General features: G+C 49.7%; 1 protein-coding gene across 1 annotated transcript; it reads left to right on the top strand.

Moving 5' to 3' along the window:
- Window positions 1-8,221: 8,221 nt before the first annotated feature.
- On the top strand, window positions 8,222-17,568 carry LOC119166711 (polypeptide N-acetylgalactosaminyltransferase 5). The gene is made up of 3 exons (XM_037418038.2): window positions 8,222-9,317; window positions 13,714-13,989; window positions 16,513-17,568. The coding sequence occupies exons 1-3, from the start codon at window positions 8,370-8,372 to the stop codon at window positions 16,831-16,833; spliced, it is 1,545 nt and encodes a 514-aa protein (XP_037273935.2). The 5' UTR covers window positions 8,222-8,369; the 3' UTR covers window positions 16,834-17,568.
- Window positions 17,569-20,907: the final 3,339 nt, after the last annotated feature.

The raw sequence follows: 20,907 nt of genomic DNA on the forward strand, positions 1-20,907 counted from the left end.
AGCAAAGAAGAACTGGACAGGCGGACGATATTTATGTCCAGGTGAGTATACTGCCCCGTACGAAAAGTTGTTGTATGATATTTTATTTGTATCTCTTTGTCCGTGGATATGACAAACGACACCCAAAAGGAAAGAGGCTAGTGAACTTTTCTGCGAGTCCATGTATACTCGGGCATTGTCGGTAGGGAAGAACGACTGCGCGTGTTGGACCGCACCCGGCAATAACAATAAAGACAACAAAAACTTCGTAGTGACCCATGCGTGACTCGGAAGCTGATTACACAGAGCCTCGATCGTCGTTCTCGTTAAATTTCCATTTGGGTTCCGCGCAGAACAGCCTGGCCAAACACATCCGGCTCGGCTGATTATACGAACAAGGTGCTGGGGGACACTCCCCCCTTGTGCTCTTGACCGCATAAATCTCGAATAAGGATGAGTCAGTCAGGTCTGACGTCCGTCACAGGAGCAACATCTATACAGTGCAGTGACACTGCGATGCGTCACGTTTGCGTGTCCACGTCACTCTCGTTGGCTGGACCTGCTTTCCCATATTTTCTCGAGTTGTTCAGAACTTATGCTCATTGTTTTGATTTGATTGACATGTGGGTTTTAACGTCCCAAAACCACCATGTGATTATGAGAGACTCCATAGTGGAGGGCTCCGGAAATTTCGACCACCTGGGGTTCTTTAATTAACGTGCCCCATGCTCATTGTTAAAGTATAAAGTTAGAACTCTATTTAGCGAAGTGGTTCCGCAAAATCTTGAAGGTAATGAAATTGATAAGGTCATTTAGTGGTCGTTGTATATCTAAATTGTAACATTTTTCCCCATACCATGCCTACGCATGTCAAAAATCCGCGAAAGCAGCCCCAAGGTGGCGCGCACGTGCGAACACACAGACAGACAGACCGACAAACAGGCGGCTGCACGGACGGACAAAATCACGGATGCCATCTGACGGATGGACGCTTCGCTCCACTGATAATTATTCACTCCGTCGATATGCTGTGATTTTTTTTCTGTTTTTCTTTCAAAAAGTGGCCAAATTTTTCGTGGCGTAAAACTTAAAAAAAAAGAAAGCTTAGACAACACCCAGCGTTGAAGGTGAAACATAAACGTCGCACGTCATGCCAAACCACAAAACGACGGCTGACCACTCGTCAATGACATCACATAAAGTCGGCTCGAGCGTCAGCTTAGCTTGAGTCCATAATGTGGCTTCGTCGTTCGGGTGTCGTCTATAGTGTGGTCATGTTGGCGGTGGATGTTTTGACACCCGTTATTGTTCAGTTTTGGCTTTCCCTCGTACACTTCCGCGACCTGTGGTGGAAGTCTGCTTATGAAGCCGCGTGCAAGCAGATTCTGCAATGGTTGGGCCAATTTCCGACGTGTGGATGCACTTCACGGTCGGGGAGACCGTTGGCAGAAAAGCAGGGACTCGCTGTCTGTAAGCACTGACGCTTTTCCGAATGCGACATCTTAACATTACGAAGAATGCTACAGAGGAATGATTTATTAATTGATATGTGGGGTTTAACGCCTCAAAACCACCATATGATTATGAAAGACGCCATATAGTGGAGGGCTCCGGAAATTTTGACCACCTGGGGTTCCTTAACGTGCACCCAAATGTGAGCACACTGGCCTAAAACATTTCCGCCTCCATCAGAAATGCAGCCGCCGCAGCCGGGTGCTACAGAGGAAGCCAATAGTACTAACTCTGAATAAGAGATTGAACTTCATCTTTTTATTATCTTGATCAATGTTTCCATAGTCGAAGCCACGACGAAATAGACATTTCTGGGTTCGTTATTCTAACTGCCGTAACAATTCTAGGATGCTGCACCCATTCACAAACAGCTAAATAAGTTCACGGTGGTGCTTCAGCCCCGCCTCGGTGGGCTAAGGTACTCGGCTGCTGACCCGCAGGTCGCGGGTTCGAATCCCGGCTGCGGCGGCTGCATTTCCGATGGAGGCGGAAACGTTACAGGCCCGTGTGCTCAGATTTGGATGCACGTTAAAGAACCCCAGCTGGTAGAAATTTCCAGAACCCTCCACTACGGCGTCTCTCATGATCATATGGTGGTTTTGGGACGTTAAAGCCCACATATCAATCAACGGTGATGCTTCTGGCCTGCATTTGATTTGTTAATAAACGCCGTATTTGTTTGTGAAACGAAAGAATGCATTTCATTGTATTATTTACACAATGAAAGTTATTGCTTTTAGCTGTTGACAATAACCTACTACCATATAGCAATAAACTATTACCCTATGCTAAAGTACTTAGTTATATTCCATTTTTAGTAAATTTCACAAAAAAACGTTAAAAACAGCTTTTTTCGATTGCTCAAAATTACCGGAAATTTTGCATTTCTACACAGCAGGTCACCATTTGGACCATACAAGTATAGTAAGAGTGCTGCGCGCACTTTACCCGTTGATGGCTTCAAACTCCATAATTAATTTCATGTTCAACCATGCATCACTGAAACGTGACAGTTCAGTCATAGGAATAGTTGTTTCCATACGGTTGGCGGACAGTTGCAGAGACCACGCAGTATATGGAACTGTTCCTTTGTCACCGCGTCTTTGTTTCACTCGCGTATTCTCTGGCGCCGGTCGAGCGTAGAAGGAGAGCCTCTTGTTTCCGAGCGCAAAGGAACATTCCGATGACGCACACGACAGTTCACTCAACCCTGACGATCTACCATTGAAATATGAAAGCCGTGAGATATGACCGCGCGCGTAGCCCCGTCATTTCAGAAGTCAGGTCGTAGTGGTAGGCCAGGCAAGTCCGGACGTGCATGCCGGTACCGTGATCGTGCCACGGCGGCCTTTCTCTTTCCGTCGGGACGGCCATTGTGTTCACGCAACGCGGCCTGCCTACAACCCTCCTCTCTTTCGGCCTGCAGCCAACCCCTTCCTACAGCGAACAGGTCGCGCAAACGCCTGACACAATGGGTCGCCAAGCTCACCTGCCTGACGCAAGGACCTGCAAGAATAAGACAAGGGGGGGAGGGGATGCGCGATCCGCCCGCTCTTTAGTCTTGATGAGCGGCCGCTGCGTCCCCCACTGGCCGATTGGTGGCACGACAGCGGCGGACCGACAGAGTACGCTGGCTGGGTCTGCTTGACCACTCCGTGGATTGGACCGAGCTCTAGGGGCCCTCGGGCGCCTTTCTGGCTTTCGCGCTGGCCATTTGGACCGGGCGGGAATTCATTTGTCAACGAGGGGTCGGAAGAATGAAAAAGGGGGCAGAGGGAGAGAGTTCGGACTGCAGCCCATTCTTCTGTCATTTGCGTGCGCCACGGACAAAGTGATTTCTCATTCTTCAGCGGCCCTCCACTTGGCAGCTGTCGCGCGTACAGACGCTGCGAACGTTGCATGAATGGTGCTGCCGAGCCGAGTGCTCCTTGTTTTTCACCACGCCGATCCTCGGAAACCGCAGTGCAGAGAGTGAGGGCAAGTGGCATGTGGGGAAAAAACGTTTGCGCTGTGGGGACGATGTGGGAAAAAGGGGAAAGTGCTTCTTCTCTCCCCGCGTACGCGCCGAGAGGAACTGGACACTCTGGGAGCAAGCTCTACGAAGCAGCGGCGTCCAAACTGCCAGCATTGCGACAAGAGGTTGAATATGAATGGAGAGATGCCTACCCAAGAGTCGAGTAACGAACGGTTTGATCAGCGAAGCCACGCGCGACTGCTTTTGCCGAAGCACTGCTGGACAAACCCCCTTCCCTCCCGAAAAGACCCAGAGAGTACCGGATGCGAACCCAGAGAGCCAGTACCGCCACCGACGTTTCCGCCATCACCGTCTGCCGGTCCGGCGGCCACTCGGTGTTCCAAGGTCCTATAGCAGTCGGTCCATTGTGTGAACCCTCCCCGGGGAAAGGGTTTCTGTGTATACCAACGGCGTGCGAAGTGCGGTTTTCTGGGAAGCAAGGGTGGAGCAAGGGTAGAGTTCCGTCTCCCCTTTTTTGCTTGTGTTTGCTCTCGTCTTAATGACGTCTATTAATCTTCCGCCAAAAAGGACTTGCCGAAAGCCGGACCACAGACGGTTCATCATCCAAGCGTGATCGTCACACAGTCAGCCTTTCTCGTGCGGCGTATACCCTCGACTTGATTGATCACGTCGCGCTTCCCTTGTAATTCCGCCACGCTTGACAACTTACATAAGCTGTGTGCTCGGGAAGCTGGGGAAGTGAGCTTCGTGCGGACGAAGACTATTCCCCAATAAGCATGCGGATAGACTTCAATTTTTCCTTGTATGGAAGAGATGGGACGTCACTTTTGACTATATGTAGCAGTCCTTGTAAGAATACACAGCCACTGCCAACTGCACGGACGTTACAAGCCCTTTCATGTTTCGTTTTACTGTTTTTTTTCTCACGAGAATCATGTAAGATGTCGAAAATGTATGAGGCTGCTTTACTGACCGAATAGTCGTACTTAGAGTGTTGGCCTGTTATTGTAAACTACAAGCGATCGTTTAGTTAGCCCGTGGCACACTGGGAAGTATGAGATCGTCCTTCGAAGCGGGAACAGTTGCATGCCTGTCACTTGTATGCACGTCTCGCACCCTGCGGTCCTGCCGCAGGGCACGGAACGTGCGTCCAAGTGGCAGGAGACGGACACACTGTAGATCGTCGAGGTTTAAAAGAGTCGCATGCAACTGTTCCCGCTTGGACTGACGACCTCATACTGTCGATGTGCCAAAAGCTAACAAAACGATCGGCCTTTTGCAGCGTAAAGAGCACAACGCATATAGCTTCGACCCTGAGCAGCCCAGAAAGACACACGCGTTCTTTAGGGACCGACTTCACAAAGCTTTTGTTTCCTAAGTGCTGTTATCGATTGGCCGGCCTCCTTCACTAATGATATGTTCAATGGAAGGATTTGCTGAAATTTTATCCCATGAACATTTCTAGCGTAAGGTGTTTTTGTGAATACGGGCCCGGAACTTCCCCTAAGCAAAATTTGAGTGCCACGTTCAGCCTATGTGCTAAACTTAATTAAGCTATTATCGTCTTCTTTCTCTATCACCTCATCTTTTCCCCCATCCATATACTGACGGCAGCAAAGTGGACAAGTCCCAAACTCGCTGTCCTTAACTCATTACCACTCTTTCCGTTTCTCTTTCTCTTTTTCTACACGAGAGTACGACTTGTACGGTGGCATGCAACTTCACTTGAGCAAATCACTTGAACGCCACGTATATTTAATACTGGGCCGGCATAACGCAACGATTCCTTTCTCACCCTTATTATGCCTCGTTTATGATGGTTCTTCAGAGCCACACGGTACGTGGGCGCATTGATGCGCTGACCACTTACGGAGCGCGAAGACGAACTTTATTAAAGCAGGGCTTTATTTCGGTTCCAGAACACGAGCGCATATACTATACTCCAAGTCCATCGCGTCGTATCTGTGAATGGCGACGCCGAGTTGACGCTTTATCTCTCGCGTAGCCTAGGAAAGAAGCGTCAACTGGCTGGCATGGTTCTCGCTCTGTTAGGGGTCGCGGAGTGCGGGCGCTCTATTTTTGGGACCGTTGCCGTCCGCCTCGCTGCTTTTTTTATTTTTCGGGCGTTGCCTCGCCAGTTTCCTTTCTTTGACTTTTCTCCTCCACGGCTGCAGCTGGCCCAAACGTCTCGGCGATTCATGAATGGCTCGCTACCCTCCTCCTCCTCATAACTCTCTCTTCCCGTTGTGCTCCCATATAAGCCCAAGCGTTGTTGCTGTGCTGAGAGCGCTTGTCTCATCACAAAGTAGCACTGAGCAGTGCCGTAATGGTGATATAAAGCGCTTGTCCCATCATAGAGTAGCACTGAGCAGTGTCTTAATGGCGATATAAAAAGCAATTGAAACAAGCGTTTCATCACAGACTTCAGTACTGCATTACAAAAAAAGGAAATCTTAAGCTAGCGCAACTCTGCAGTGACTGCCGTATGTGCCGTGGCTCCGGGCTTCTGACTTCTGACGGCACCCTTGAAGCCCATATTCCATCACTTTGTTCGAATTTTCAATAATTATTGCAACATTATTGTTTGTTCGCTAGCTTCGATCACTCAACTGATGCTTACAACAACATTTCTTCGAATTATAAAGAAATGTCTGTCTAAGGTGGGAATAGACCGAGCGACACACGTATTCTATAACTCGTCAATTTCATATATCCTATACTGTAACGTTGTATACCATTATATACAATAATCCTCTACGTTTCGGTATAAGATTTTACGGGAAATACAGTAGGAATAGGGAAAATATAATGCTCGGCACAAGCTCCAAACTAATGCGTTCCCCAACCTTGCATTTCACCACACTTTTTACCCTGCACAGTATCCTGACCGATACGCTTCTGTGGAGGGCATCCCAGCTTGTACCATTGTACAAGGAAATGCCCCGAATGCACCATCCCCATGGGAACGCCCCGAACCACCCGGTCTACCTAGAATACAGTACACCCAATCCCTTTCTTTCATAGTGATATGCCGGTCTTTCCAGCACCACCCTGGACGATCAGCGAAGACTGATTGACTAGGTTAGGCCTAGAGCAGAAACATACGGGGCCCCGGACTGAGGGCTCCACCCCTCGGGACTACACGCGAAAAACTGAAATGAAGTTTTTTTATACTGCTATTCAGAAAACAAGCACATATTCTGTGAGAAAACACATGGAATTTCGCACTGGCACATTGAACGTTAAGCGAGGTACTCCATAAAAAAGAAAACACGTGATCAGTTGCAATGTTCTGAATTAATAAACCTTGACTGCGTTAAATAGACTTTCCGGAGCTGGACCGACCGCTAGTCAATGTAGGCTAGCTTGTGATAATTGCTTACGTTTTGCAATGAAATTGAGATTGATTAAGAAAAAAACTAAACAGCAATAAACGTTGTAAATGAGCTACAATTGTATATGTGAAATCGCACATTACTTACAAAGACAGCTAATAGCTGACTTACGCGCCGAAGGAGACCCGTCAAGTACTTTCTTGTACATATTTGACAGCAATACGGGTTATAGACTCCGACAGAAGGAAGGACACAGAGCTTTATGTCCGCATCTAACCCGTGGCGCCGTCAAAGATTTCACCATGAACATCCACCCACTTGTCCAACTTGCTATTCTGCTTCAACGAGTTACTTCCTTACCCCCCCCCGCCCCTCCAATCTCCTTATGAGTGATCTGGCGCTAGTGTCTATGGGAGCTGCAACGCCCAGCATGCAGACCCCATTGAAGCGCCAGAGTTCCTTCTTGCTTATTGTTAGGAAACTTTCTGGGTCGAAAGTCCCTGCATATCGGAAATTTCGACCACCTGGGGTTCTTTAACGTGCACCCAAATGTGAGCGCACGGGCTTACAGCCTTTTCGCCTCATCGAAAATGCAGCCGCCTCAGCTGCGATTCGATCCCGCCACCTGCGGGTCAGCAACTCTTAGCCACTATAGATCACAGCGGCGGGGCGGTATGTTTAATGATTCAACTATCCAGCTAACCGTGTCAATAATAATATTGCTGCTGAGGGTTTACGTCCGAAACCCATGATATGATTATGAAGGACGCCGTAATGAAGGGCTTCGAAAATTTCTACCAGGCTGCTGGAATTCTTTAACACACGTGTACCTAAATCCAAATATACAGACCTCCAGCATTGCGCCTCCATCGAAATGCAGCCGGAATTCGATAACGCCACCTGGATGTCGAGCACCATGAGCACCATGTGCAAACCATGCATGCGAGTTGTTTTTGGTGGTGTTGTTCTCCTATTGTTAGGGGCGCATATCCACTGTGGCGGATTGGCCAAGAATCGAGTGGTTTCAAAATTTACTGTTCAGATTTGGAATGATGGAGGTTTAACAGAAAGATTAGCGATAGCCTAGGAAAGTGTGGTGCTTAATGTAATGCACACAAATATTGCCTGTGCAAGCCATGTCGGCAAGCTGGTTGATTGGTTGGACCCTATAGCGATGGCTCAACCCACCACGGGGTATCAGCAACGAACCTCCTGCATTTGCTTGCATGTGGCTCCCTTTTCGTTTGATCACCCACAGTTACAGTGTTGACTATTCTTTCTAGTGGAGTTACGTAACAAAAGCTTTTTATTGTTGCGTATTCTAAATGCTTGTTTGTTTGTTTGTTTGTTTAATTGTTTGTTTGTTTGTTTGTTTGTATCCTCTAATCCATGGCTCGTACCCACTCTGGGGCATTGCTTTGGCATCCCTTCTTCGTCTTCGTCCTTTCGTGCTCGAAAATGCACGTGCCCGCTTAGTTCCGCACATTCCTCCAAGCCTTGCAAAAGAAGAACAGCACATACCACTGGAAGCTGGCCTGTACTGCGACCGCTGCTGCAACGAGCCAAACATGCCGCAGTTACCGCTGTTACCGTGGATCACGTGGCGTCGGCGTCGGTCCCGCTTCGTACTGAAGTTCTGCATCGCCTTCATGATCGCCTTCACACTGTTCATCATTTGGAAGGACGCGTGGTACCATTACTCCAAGTCGGCGGCCTCTGCTTCTGGTGCTGCCAGAAAGGGCGGCCCTAAGCGCCCACGCCGTTCCACCCAGAAGTCGGCCAACAACGCCTGGAAGTGGATGCCGAGCACCGAGGGAACCGCGGTCTCCTTCTACGACGCTCTCTCGACGCCCGACGCGGTCATGGACGGCCCGGAAGACCCGTCGGGTGACGACGAGGAAGAGCGCGAGTTCATGGCTCGTATTCGCCAAGACTGGGGACGGGACGGCAGCGGCGTGTACCTCTCAGGAGCCGAGAAAGTGAAGGCTGACAAGGAGTTCAGCAAGGCTGGCTTCAACGCGTACGTGAGCGACAGGATACCGCTGAACAGGACGTTGTTCGACAACCGGCCGCGCCCATGCCTGGTGACGACGTACCCGAAGGACTTGCCTTCGGTAAGCGTCGTCATCACCTTCTACAACGAGATCCTGTCGGCGCTGCTGCGCACCGTGTATAGCATCGTGAACCGGAGCCCGCGACGCCTCCTTCGCGAGATAGTGCTCGTGGACGACTTCAGTGACCTGCCGGAGGTCAAGTCGCCCCTGTATCGATTCCTCAAGCGCCACTTCCGGCCGGGCTTCATCCGCCTGCTGAGGCTGTCGCAGCGCGAGGGCCTGATCAGGGCTCGACTCGCTGGCGCCAAGGCGGCCCTCGGTGAAGTGGTCGTCTTCCTCGATTCCCACTGCGAAGTGCACGACGGTTGGCTCGAACCCCTGGTCACGGTTGTCAGCGATGACCCGACCACCATAGCGAGCCCGGTCATCACCATCATCAACGAGCAGACGTTCATGCACCAGGTACGTGAGCTGGCTGTGTAAATATAACTAGTTCCTGAAATTGCAACAAGACGAATGTTTAGGGACACAAACAAAATATATATAATAAAGCGAGAGAAACAAAACAAACATGGGGGCTGAATCAGAACATGATGAGATGCCGTTGAAAAGAAAAATTGCTGGATCCAAGGTTTATAGAAGGGGACCTGCCTTCATTGCTGCAACAACGATTGTATCTATGCGACATTACTTGTTCGGTGACTCATAATTTTTGTTGCGGAAAGACGCATTTAAGGAAGCTAAATGACCGGTTCTATGCCCGCCTCTGTGCTCTGGCCCATGCACGCGCTGTTGAAAATTAACCGGTTCTAGAAGCAAGCACTACCAGTCAGTCTTTCTGATATTTATCAAGTTCTACGCCATTATTTAAAATGAAATTAACTTAAAATATTTCAAGCTGTGTGGGCAAATTACTGTTCTTGAAATGTTATTTCTCACGCAATGCTTGAGAGTCCAGAGAAAAGAGACATAATCACATAGGAGCTGTTACCAACTGTTTATTGACGGCAAATGCTGAAAAAGAAGTAAAGTTACAGACAGGCATGCGGAGTGGCGTGAAACAGTGACGTCAACGATGTCACCACGTAAGCTGTCCTCTAAAATTTCTGTCCTTCCTTTGAAGAAAAAAGGTCGTTTTCTTTGTTAGACCTACTTTTATAGAGAAGAAACAGACAATGAGTGTAGGAGTAGTCTTTGCGACTGGCTCACAGCAACTTATTGACTGTAAGTTCTGAACACACGGTGGTCCTGAATAATATCCTGTCTCACATCCCCCCCCACCCCCCCTTTTTTCGAGCGCTTCAAGCATTGCGCAGAAATACCATGTTTAGCAGAGTTGCTCTGCAGCTCGCCCGGGAACAAGTATACTTGTAAAATGGTTAAACAAGTTCCGCCATCCTACAATTAAACAAAGAAGCCACTGTTGCATGTTCGAAAATAAGGGTTTAAGAAATTAAAAGTGAAAGACGGAGGGCGACGCCGCTTTAATGTTACTTCATCGCACCGTGACGTCACTGAATTTGATAGGAGCTGTTCGGGCTTATAGTCGATTTTCGAATTCGTGAGATTGCACCGTTTGGGAGGGAACTTGGGAAGAGCGCGGTATTTGAGCCACAATAATCCAAGTAGGGCAAATACATTCCAACCTGTGACGTGGCACTTATATACCGGCACTGGTGCTATTGTGAAAAGCTTTCAAAATAATAACATTGACTTTCATTGTCCCTTATAACACTCGGCCTATTCCCGCAACTCTGGCTAAAACACATTTCGCCGTTTCAAAGAATACATTATTAGCCTAGCCTGATGACATGCTCATCTGTCTTATTAAACTTGAATTATCAAGTTTAAGAATGCACCAGCATATCAGAACGTGCACCAGCGTTATGAAAATCTTGTTAATGAAGATATTGTGAACCAAATATGGTGGGAAAGCGCACCTCTCTCCGTGATTGAGGCCTCCGCGTCAGTGTAAGTCATATTATCTCTAACAGTTAAACACTTAGCATTTTGTGCGACAGCTACGTTTGACAAGTCTAGTTACTGCACTGCGAGCGAAGAGTGAATGATAACTAATAACTGTGCTGACAGCTTTTATACCTCATGCGTCCTTTTTATGCTACTAAAGTGTTCTGAATGTTATCGGGTTCGACCATATAGCAATGTCCTGTTCTTTGTTTCAACTTGCACCTGCATGTTCGTGCCATTGCTTAATACTTTCGAATGACAAAGTACCAATGTCTTGCCATACATTATTGCGTTCTCCCGCTTTGTACTCCACGCAATAACTCGCACAAAAAACCGACCCGCATGCGTGCACTTTTCCTCATTTATCCTCACAGCCAATGGATTCTAGTGTTTTTTTTTTTGTATCTTCATCTGCATCAAGATATTCGCTTCGGAAACGTTTAAGCCGTATTTCCCAAGAAGCGCCACGTGCCAAGAATTTTCGAGCGAAGCGCGGCAATTCATATAGCAATCCACGAAAGCGTCCAAACCACCAGCACGCATATCCGTCGGGTTAACGCAGGCCCGCATACGCCGGCGCTTTTGACACGTTACGTCATCCCTGCGTAAGAAACGCGTGCGCGAAAGCACTGCACTCTGTCGGGCTGGCACGCTACCGTACGCGTGTTTCGTTAAAGTCCACTTACGCGCTGAGTCACGCGCGTAGGAATGCGTCAGCGCTCACACGGAAGGTCCTCTACGAGAGGCGGCAAGGAAAACGGGATGGCGCCTGCTGGACGGCCCACCAAAGACCTCTCTCCGGGACGGCCTTAGCAACCGCCTGGCCGTCGCAAGCGTTCGTATATGAACGCGCGCCCATTTTGCGCGCAGAAATCGAGAAACGCCACAATGAATACCTCGCGACGTGACGTGTTAAAAGCAATAGCGCGCGGCAATGGGCGCAATCGCGATATGCCGCCGGACCGGCCGGTCCTCGGCGTCGGAGGGCTTGTGTAAACTGGGCAGCCGCCAAGGCGCCGTCACTTCATCAATGAAAGAGCCTTGATCGACAAACTTGGCCCTCTCTCCGCGATCGCTTCGTCTTTCCTCGAGTGCTGGGAGCCAGTCGCAAAAGCTACTCCTCCCTGATTACGTGTACGGCCAGTGCAAAGAAAGAAAAAGAAAAGAAAAAGAAATCATTCGAACGCACGTGGTGGTCTCGACGGGGCACCGGGCGACCTTCGCGCTGTCCGCAAGGAGCTTTCTCGCTCGCGCAGGTGTCCCTGCGCGAGTCCGTAGCACGTGTTTATATAGTACGTAGGGTATACAAAGTAACCGCTGAAGCCGATTTCCGGAGTTTCTGCGCCTGCATCCTTCCACACCTTTCGCCGAAGAGCAAGAGTTACACAATCCGTGGCCTTGGCACTGTCCCCTGTGCCACTTCGCGTTTGTTGCTGGCTTATCGCTTCTCCTTTTCTTCGTCTTCGAGTCCCTTTGTTTCGTTCGTCCTGCCGCTGTCTCGGCCTTCCAAAGTTACCGAGAACACGGCCCAGGTGTCGTAAAAAAATGGGAGGGAGGAAATCCGCGCACGACACGGCATGATTCAGCGTCCCGAAAAGGATTTCCATGTTTGCTGTTTTTCCTCCCCGCACCGACGACGGCGACCGCTGAGACCTTAGCGAGAGTCGTAACAATCGGCTGTCGTCAAGAGCCGCTAGCATTCTTTTCTTTATTCTCATCTCTTCCTTCTTCCCTTTGCGTGCCAGCACCCTTGAATCCGAATGCATTAAAGGCGCGTTGTACGTGGGAGGTCGCCCCCTTCCTCAGAGGACGGGAACGCACGTCGCTGCCTTGGCCTCCTGCGCGTTTCGCGTAGCCTTTCCCACGGCACGACTCGGGCGTCTCGCCGCTGGGCTGAGGCGGCGCTGGTGACGCCACGAATAGTGAACTTTCTCTAAAAGTCGTTTTTGCTCGATCGAGGCACGCAAATTCCCGGTATCAAATCGTCGACTGGCCTGCCACTCGTAGCTTTGGCAACGTATGACTTCAACACGATAAATCAACCGCGGCAAAGACGTTGTCAGCGGGGATACTAATTGTTTGGAACGATGACAAAAAGGCCCTAAGACCGAAGGTGGGGTTGGGGGGGGAGGGGGGCGTTGATACCTTTGCCCCGAATTTCGTTTCAATTTCACACGTTATATAGACACGCAAGCATATAACCCCTCTCTCTCTCTCTCTCTCTATCTATCTCTCTGTGGGGAAAAAGTTACTGGTGACGCCCCTGCCAAGCACCTTTCTTACAAAACCAGAAAATGTCAACTTGAACGATGTTTTAAGAATGATTTTCAGTGCTTTTTTAATGAATTTCATGCATTGAGAACAGACGGTTACTATTTTCTAACTATGCGATCAGGTAGTATCAGTCGCTGAGCGATTGTACCGCGTTGTGAGTACATCGAAAGTGCATTATGAACGTAAATTACGATAAAACCTCCTAAAATGTCTATTTGTAAATTTTAACGGTCGTCAGTATACTGTAACTTTAGCTGGTTAATTTTCGTTCACATGCTATGGATAAGTAATAGCAATATTTTAAGTAAATAAAAATTCACGAGATCTGCAGTAAACCTTATAGGCTTAATTAAATGAGTACACGAGTAAGCAGCACTTGTCCAATGCAAGAAACCGTGCGGTTGCACGCGGGAACTCCCTTTTCCCTTTTTTCCCCCCATCTCGCTATCGAAGGGTGTCCAGAATTTTTTCGTTATTTTTCTTCACCTTCCTCCACTGGCAAATTGGAAACTAACATCGATTCGAAAGGCATGCGACCACAAGGACTATACGTAAACGACTGGAGGTGCATGTGATATATGTTTTGCTTTGTACTGCATGCAACGGTGCGACGCAGGGTGGCGGCGACTTCTTCATACAGCTGGGCAGCTTCCAGTGGGACGGCGACTTCACGTGGATCATGCCACCGCCCGGATGGCGCAATCCGGCGGACCCTGTACGGCCGCTGCGCAGCCCAACCATCGCGGGTGGCCTGTTCGCCGTGGACAGGCGCTACTTCTTCCAGATGGGTGGCTACGACCCCGGCATGAACGGCTGGGGAGGCGAGAACCTCGAGCTCTCCTTTCGTATCTGGATGTGCGGCGGACAGCTCGTGGTCGTGCCTTGCTCGCAGGCGAGTGCATAGCATATATATATAGCCTAACCTAAAGCCTGACAGCATATAGCAACGAGCTTGGCATATAGCCTAATAGTAATGGCTAAAATGTGTGTCTGCAGTGATGGGTGTCTGCAGTGACCGGTCACAGGTGCACGTATTCATCGATCCGCACTATCTGTAACCTGCACAGGCTCACAGGCTCGAATATAGCTTCCGGGACATATATGTCTGCGAGGCTTACAGATGACTATGGTATTGACGTCATCTCAGCCGCCATGTTAGGCAGGCCAGAAATGTCGGAACGTTGCGTTTGTTTCGGTCAGCCGCGGTTACACTACAGCTCTAAGTTCACACCCAGCAGCAGGTTCCAGTTACCCTGCGGCGACATTGAAGCAAGTTTCTCGTGACATTAAATGTGAGCCATCGATATTATCTAGCCATACCATGTTAGAGCGCTGGTACGCCTCGTATTGAAGTCGCGTACGTGTCGCTTGTATAAAGTCTATCTGTCAAACACGCGGATAGTTGTCTCTATAGAAGTCGATGAACACTGTCGGTTCGAGTGCTGTCAGCCCACAGATATGTGGATCTTCCGTGAGCTTCCATGTTATATATCTCGTGTTGGCTCAGTCTTCACGAGAGCTGTTCATGGTGTGCTCATGATGTTATTGCGTAGCCCAAACTGTATGGTTGTGTGTTCGTACGGTTGTGTAGCACACAAACACGTACGAACATATACAAAGAGGGTCGGGCTGCACTTCCGAAATAAATTTTTGGCTACATACACGGATTAAATTTGGCACCACAAATTCGCGTCTCGTAAAGTAAGCTTTCATCCGCATAGGTGCTCAGGAAACTTGTTTACGCATATGACTTGGTTCAAAGCTTTTTTATCTGTTTCACAATAGTTGGACTCGCTCTTCGCTTTGTCGAAATCCCGGATGAAAACGCGGTGACCGAAGGTCGCGACACTATAGATTAGCTCGTAGAAGTTGTCTGTGTACCGTTTCAAAAGATATGGCGCATGCAAATTCATCATCAGTCACAACCGCGCTCAGAATATCGCTCATCCATGGTGAAAGACAGTGTTTGCACGCCATAGGCAACAGCTGTTGCCCGAGTTAGTTTTCAAGGCAGAACGACGTCTGCAATTTCACGCTGACTGACGCCGTGGAGTCTCGACAACACCTGTGAGAGATCTCTTTTTTTTTTGCATACAGCATCCGAACACTCTCTGGTGCAGTAGCAGTGCACGCTGATGCCTAGCTGTGTCTGACGAAGAGCCCAAGAGGCGTCATGCACCCTTAATATAAAAAAGATTGCTTGAACGGGATCGAGCGTCTCAAAGAGATAAACACGCGAAAGTTCTGCCTTGTTCAACGAGGTTAACGTCTAATAATTGCACCTCGTGAACTAGTGACTAACAGTGGTGTAAAACGAAAAATCAACGGGATAACGAGGCCACGTGCAAGTCTTTACCAGGGTTGCTGCAGCGCTCTTGAATACGAGTCCTTTTTTTTGTCTTTGTGGAATCGTTTCCAGCCATTATGAAATGTCATTGTGAATCGCTTCAAGCCCACGTTTCTAAGCATTAGACCAACGCTTGAGACATATTCATTCCGTTCACTTAGCGCGTAGTTCCGAACAAGTTGCTGGTAAACTGATCTTAAAACTGTAAGGAATCCAGGGATAAATAAGCGTTGTTCTGAAAGGATATATCCAGTTAAATATCAACCTAAATAGTGAATATAAGTATCAAATATGAAATATTGTCAATGAAATATGATACATGAAACAATTATTTTGGACAAGAAGAGAAAAGGTTGTGGCGAGAGGGATGCGTCAAGGAGCTCTCGGACTTATTAATTTAGCTGCACTAGCATATAAAACCAGGGGAGCGAAGTCAATCTTGCTATGCATTGCCAAACCGCGCGAATCCTTCAGCGAGGACCCAAGACAACCACTGTAGGGCTGAGGAATGTCTTGTATATCAAATAAACAAAGTCCTGCTCTTCAGGGAAGGCACAGAATAGTCCGTAAACTGGACCAAAGCGCTTTTGTCACATCTTGTGCATGTCATAACCGACGCTTGGAAGCACCGGGTCCTGCGCAACAGGTTGGGAGTCCTCCAGGCAGAGTAAGCCTTACCACGGGGCGTCGCGGCAACGCCCCGAAGTTTATAAACCGGTGGGTGGCCGGCCGGCACTGGGGTCGAACTCGGTACCTCCCGTAGCTGAAGCGAACGCATACGAGCATAGCACGGCGACGTATGGAAGCAGTCGCGGTGGTCTACTCTCTAGTCTGCTCTATAAAGAGTTCTTAGTGGGATAATGAACCTACTCCGTTCGAAAAAAGAACCTTTCGAAAATTTCAGGAAATCCAGACGGTGTAGAAGTTCACGGGACGGTAGAATCTTGAAGTGACGAAGAGTATTAACACGAATCACTATATACAAAGCTGCAACTGTCTAAATGCTGTGCTTTTACGCGTGAACGGTAGAAACCTTATCGACATTCTTCCTTCTATCTTTCCCTAAAGGTGGGTCACGTGTTCCGGTCCCTGCGTCCCTACACCATCCCCAACGAGCGGGACAGCCACGCGCGCAACACCAAGCGTGCGGCCGAGGTATGGATGGACGAGTACCGCTTCATATTCTACGAAAGAAAGCCCATCTTCAACGAGCTGGACGCGGGAGACCTGACGGAGCGCAAGCAGCTGCGCGAGGACCTCAACTGCCACAACTTCCGCTGGTACCTCGAGCACATCTATCCCGGTGAAGTGCCGCCGGTGCCCGAGATCGTCCACTCGCCGCTGGCTGATGACGGCGTGGAGGAACAGACCGTCGAGCACGAAACCTGAGCACGTCCGCAAACGGCGGCGCTTCTAGAGGACTCTATATAGCACCGGGTGGTGCGCTCAGACTGTATACATCGCCTCCGAAAATGCCACCTAGAAGACACCAGGCCTCCGTGCTTCGTGTGTGGCATGCAATTTCAGTGACGCCATGAATGTGGCCGATTGTTTATATATGGCTAAATTAAAAAAGAGAGAGAGACTGGCAATATAATGTTCAGAGGTGTAACGAACGACAGAACCACTTCGTATGACAGTGTTTTGAGGCTCGATGAACGGCAGAATTTCGAGCTAGTTGGCATGTACAAATTAATAATGAAAGTTGGCGAAAAAGCACGTACACAAAAGCAAATAAGCACGAACGCCGGCTCTTCTTTTGTGACCGCGTCTGCAGGCTTACGTTGTTTTAGAATTACAAACTTGGGAGAGTTACATTTGTGGTTAAATCGATTTATTATGCTTTACTATAAATAATTGTCCATTATTATGAATCTGAGAGGGCTGAAGCGCGTGATAACAAGCTCTACGCGGGAAAGTATCAGTTAAAGGGGCCCTGCAACACTTGCTGAGCACGGTCAGAAGACGCTGCCGACTGGTAGTAGAGGCTCCTGACAACACGCGATCCCAATATTATAGCGCAGCTCGCGAACTGGAATTCACAATAAACCATCAGAGTCAGCTAAAAATAGCTTTCTCTTCTCTCGACAAATCACGGAATAAGCCCAAAAATCGCTCGTAGTAAGCCCATCTATCAGCCATTGGCTGATTTGAACATGGTGCACTCGGTAATACAAAGGTCGCCGCGAGAGGCCGTCACTTTTCCACACATGCGCGCGCGATTGCACTGAGAAAGCCGCGTAATCGAAGAAAAAAGAAAATGAAAAAAGGGCTCAAGGTCACGAGGCACCAGTGGCGTTTTTTTTTGTTTGCCCCTCCTATCCCACCCTGCTCAGCTTCAGCGCTTTCGTCGGGACAAGAGAAGAGAAAATGCGATTTCATCGTGTGACAAATCTTTGTAACACCACTCGTACAAGTTTGCGGCGCTGAATTTGTGAGGTAATACGCTTTTTCCGTGAATTATTTCCATGGTTACTCAAAAAAGTGTTCAAGGGCCCCTTTAAAGGGCTCGTTCACACCGCAGGTGTCCAAGGTGGCGAAGAGGAATTTTAAAGCGGTGAGGCGGCGTGTGCGCTGTTACGAAGCGCGCCTCCGACGACATTACGAAGGGCGCCACGAACCTCGCCGCTGCCACCACAGTCACGAATGACGGCGACGCCAACACGGTCCCGAAGGCGCCACTGCTCCGATCTCCGCCGACACGGTCACCAGCCGTTTGGTAGCGTAGGTTTCTCAGCTCGCTACTGCTTCTGCGCAGAGCTGATAGACGAGCGCACGAGACGACGGTGAGTCAAACAAGGTTTATGTACAGCATAGATACGGAGGCGTTACGAATTCGGCACTGGGGCCGACAGTTTAGAGACTCGAAGAGCCGAGCTCTCTCCTCTGACACATACATCTGGTGCTCGCGACGCGCCGCAGGGCTTTTTTTTTTATATGCACCGGGAGGATTCTTTGAGTAACCAAATGTCCAACCAGAAGCGCCGCTGGTCGTGAGGTCAGAATCCCCCAATGGGGTCGCCGCTGGGCCGCGTCATTCTCATCAAATACGGAGCCGCTGCACGCGGCTGCACCCAAGGACGAGTGACATCGCCAGGCATTGCATAAGACTCACCAGACAGGAAGGCGCCTATTGCTGCAACGGGCTCGTGGGCTGAGGTGGCTCGCTGTGCGTCGCGCGACAGAAAGGCACCGCCCCGTGATGATGCCGTTGAGTTGTTCGCGTCAGGCGGGCTCGCGTGCTGGCATTGACACAGATCGCCTTTTTCAGAGGCATGGACGTTCGATGTGGACTCGCAGGCATAACAGCGCGTAGCTGGTCAGACCGCGTGGCTCACCCGGCTGCCCGCGCGATCGAAAGGGTGGGAAAATGTCGCGCTTTTGCCGACGTAAGACCATCACGTGACACTCCTTGTCCTCTCTCGCCAGTCGCCGCCCGGAATATGTACGGTGTGCTATAAAGCTCGTCGCTGTTCAGGTTCCATTTACGCCGATAGTATACCCGATCCACTCGAGAAGGTTTCGGGTCGTTTCCGGCTTAACATTACGCCAGCGCCACCATAACATGACATTCTGATTGACTACAGCAAAATGTAGACCCCCGGCAGGCGAAAAAAAAATCGGTCCTCGAGTGATCCAGCTCGACACTGTTGCGAAGCGCACCTCCGACGACGTTACGAAGGGCGCCTCGAAATCCCACCGCTGCCACCACTGTTGCGAAAGACGGCAACGCCAACACGGTCCCGAAGGCGCCACTGCTTCGAACTCCGCAGGGAAGGTCACCAGCCGTTTGGTAGCGTAGGTTTCTCAGCTCGCGACTGCTTCTGCGCAGAGCTGATAGACGAGCGGACGAGACGACGGTGAGTTAAACAAAGTTTATGTACATCATATATACAGAGGCGTTACAAATACGGCACTGGGGCCGACAGAGACTCGAAGAGCCGAGCTCTCCTCTCTAACACATAGGTCTGCTCTCAAACGGGTCTGCTGTCAAAGGGGTCTCTCTCGACGCGCCGCAGGGCTTCTTTTATATGCCCCGGGTCCAACCCAAATGTCCAACCAGAAGCGCCGCTGGTCGTCAGGTCAGACTCCTCCAATGGGGGTCGCCGCTGGGCCGCGTCATTCTTTCTCATCGAATCTGGAGAGGCTGCGCTGCAGGTGGCTGCACCCAAGGACGAGTGACGTCGCCGCGCATTGCGTCACCTCCCCCCCCCCAGACAGGAAGACGCCGGTTGTTTACTCGACGGGCTCGCTGGCTGCGCTGAATCACTGCACGTGCGCGCCAGAAAGGCGCCGCGCGTGTTTACGCCGTTGAGTTGTTCGCGTCAGGCGGGCTGGCCTTGACACTGATTGCCTTTTTCAGAGGCACGGACGTTCGCTGTGGACTCGCAGGCATAACAGCACCCCCGCCGCCAGACAATGCGCCGAAAAGACGAGCTGCTTCCACGGTGCTCGTATGTCAGGCGCGCTCGTTCGCCAGGTCCCTCCAGGTTCGCCTCCAGGGCCATGGGAAGAATACAGCTCCAGACTCTCTTCCGGGAACACATCCCATTCTTGACGACGGATCCCAGCTCCACTGGCTTGTCACCACAACTTGCCGGCCAGCTTCGCTCGTCTCTGACGATCCTTGGTTTCAGCACTTGTCGATGGTTCTGCAACTTGTCAAGAACGGATCGACAACAGACAACATACGACACAAGCAAGTGCCCTCGGTCACCCGACAGAACACCAGACAAAGTATAGTACAACATATACCTATCTACGTGTCTATCGGAATTTCGTTCCCTCTACATCAAGAGGCACATGTGGGACACAAGACTCTTAAAATGACAACTCAATTTTTCCCCACGTACAACAACGTAACGAATTAGAATACAACATAAAGTTGGCTCGTTGAAATCACTCTCAACGAGAGCGCTCAGCAAAAGTCGTGATGAGGTCAAAATTTCGCCCCGAATCGCCAGCGAGAAACCGAAAGGTTGAGAGGGTACTAGCTAGAACGCACTGCTCAGTGCACCTGCATTAGCGTAATGCTTTCCTTTTTTTTAGCGAACGTCAAAGTTGTGCAATTGGAGTATCATGCTCCATCTCAGTAACCGGCCACTTTTAGGCGACGATACCTATGCGGTACCAAGAGCGGTTCACACTTGCGACGTTGCACAGGGGAACAGCGATACGGCTTGCTACGGACTGACTTCTCACAAGTTAGCTCGATATCGCGTTCGATCACCGTCGTGCTTCCGGGACGGTCCGAAAACACGTCTCCAAACTCGGAAACAATCTTTCTCAGGTCCTCCTTCCGGACTTCACTTAACCTAGGCTCTAGGTTTATCTGCTCCCAGTTTACTTTCGATCCCCCTTCGATTACCTCACAAGAACTAAAAATTTCTGCTTCCTCTTCCTCTGAAGCATTCAACAGCTGATTTACGACCGCTTGATGTTGAACGTGGGGTGTCATCAAGT

The sequence above is a fragment of the Rhipicephalus microplus genome, chromosome 1, assembly GCF_043290135.1.
Source record: "Rhipicephalus microplus isolate Deutch F79 chromosome 1, USDA_Rmic, whole genome shotgun sequence".
Taxonomy (NCBI): Eukaryota; Metazoa; Arthropoda; class Arachnida; order Ixodida; family Ixodidae; genus Rhipicephalus; species Rhipicephalus microplus.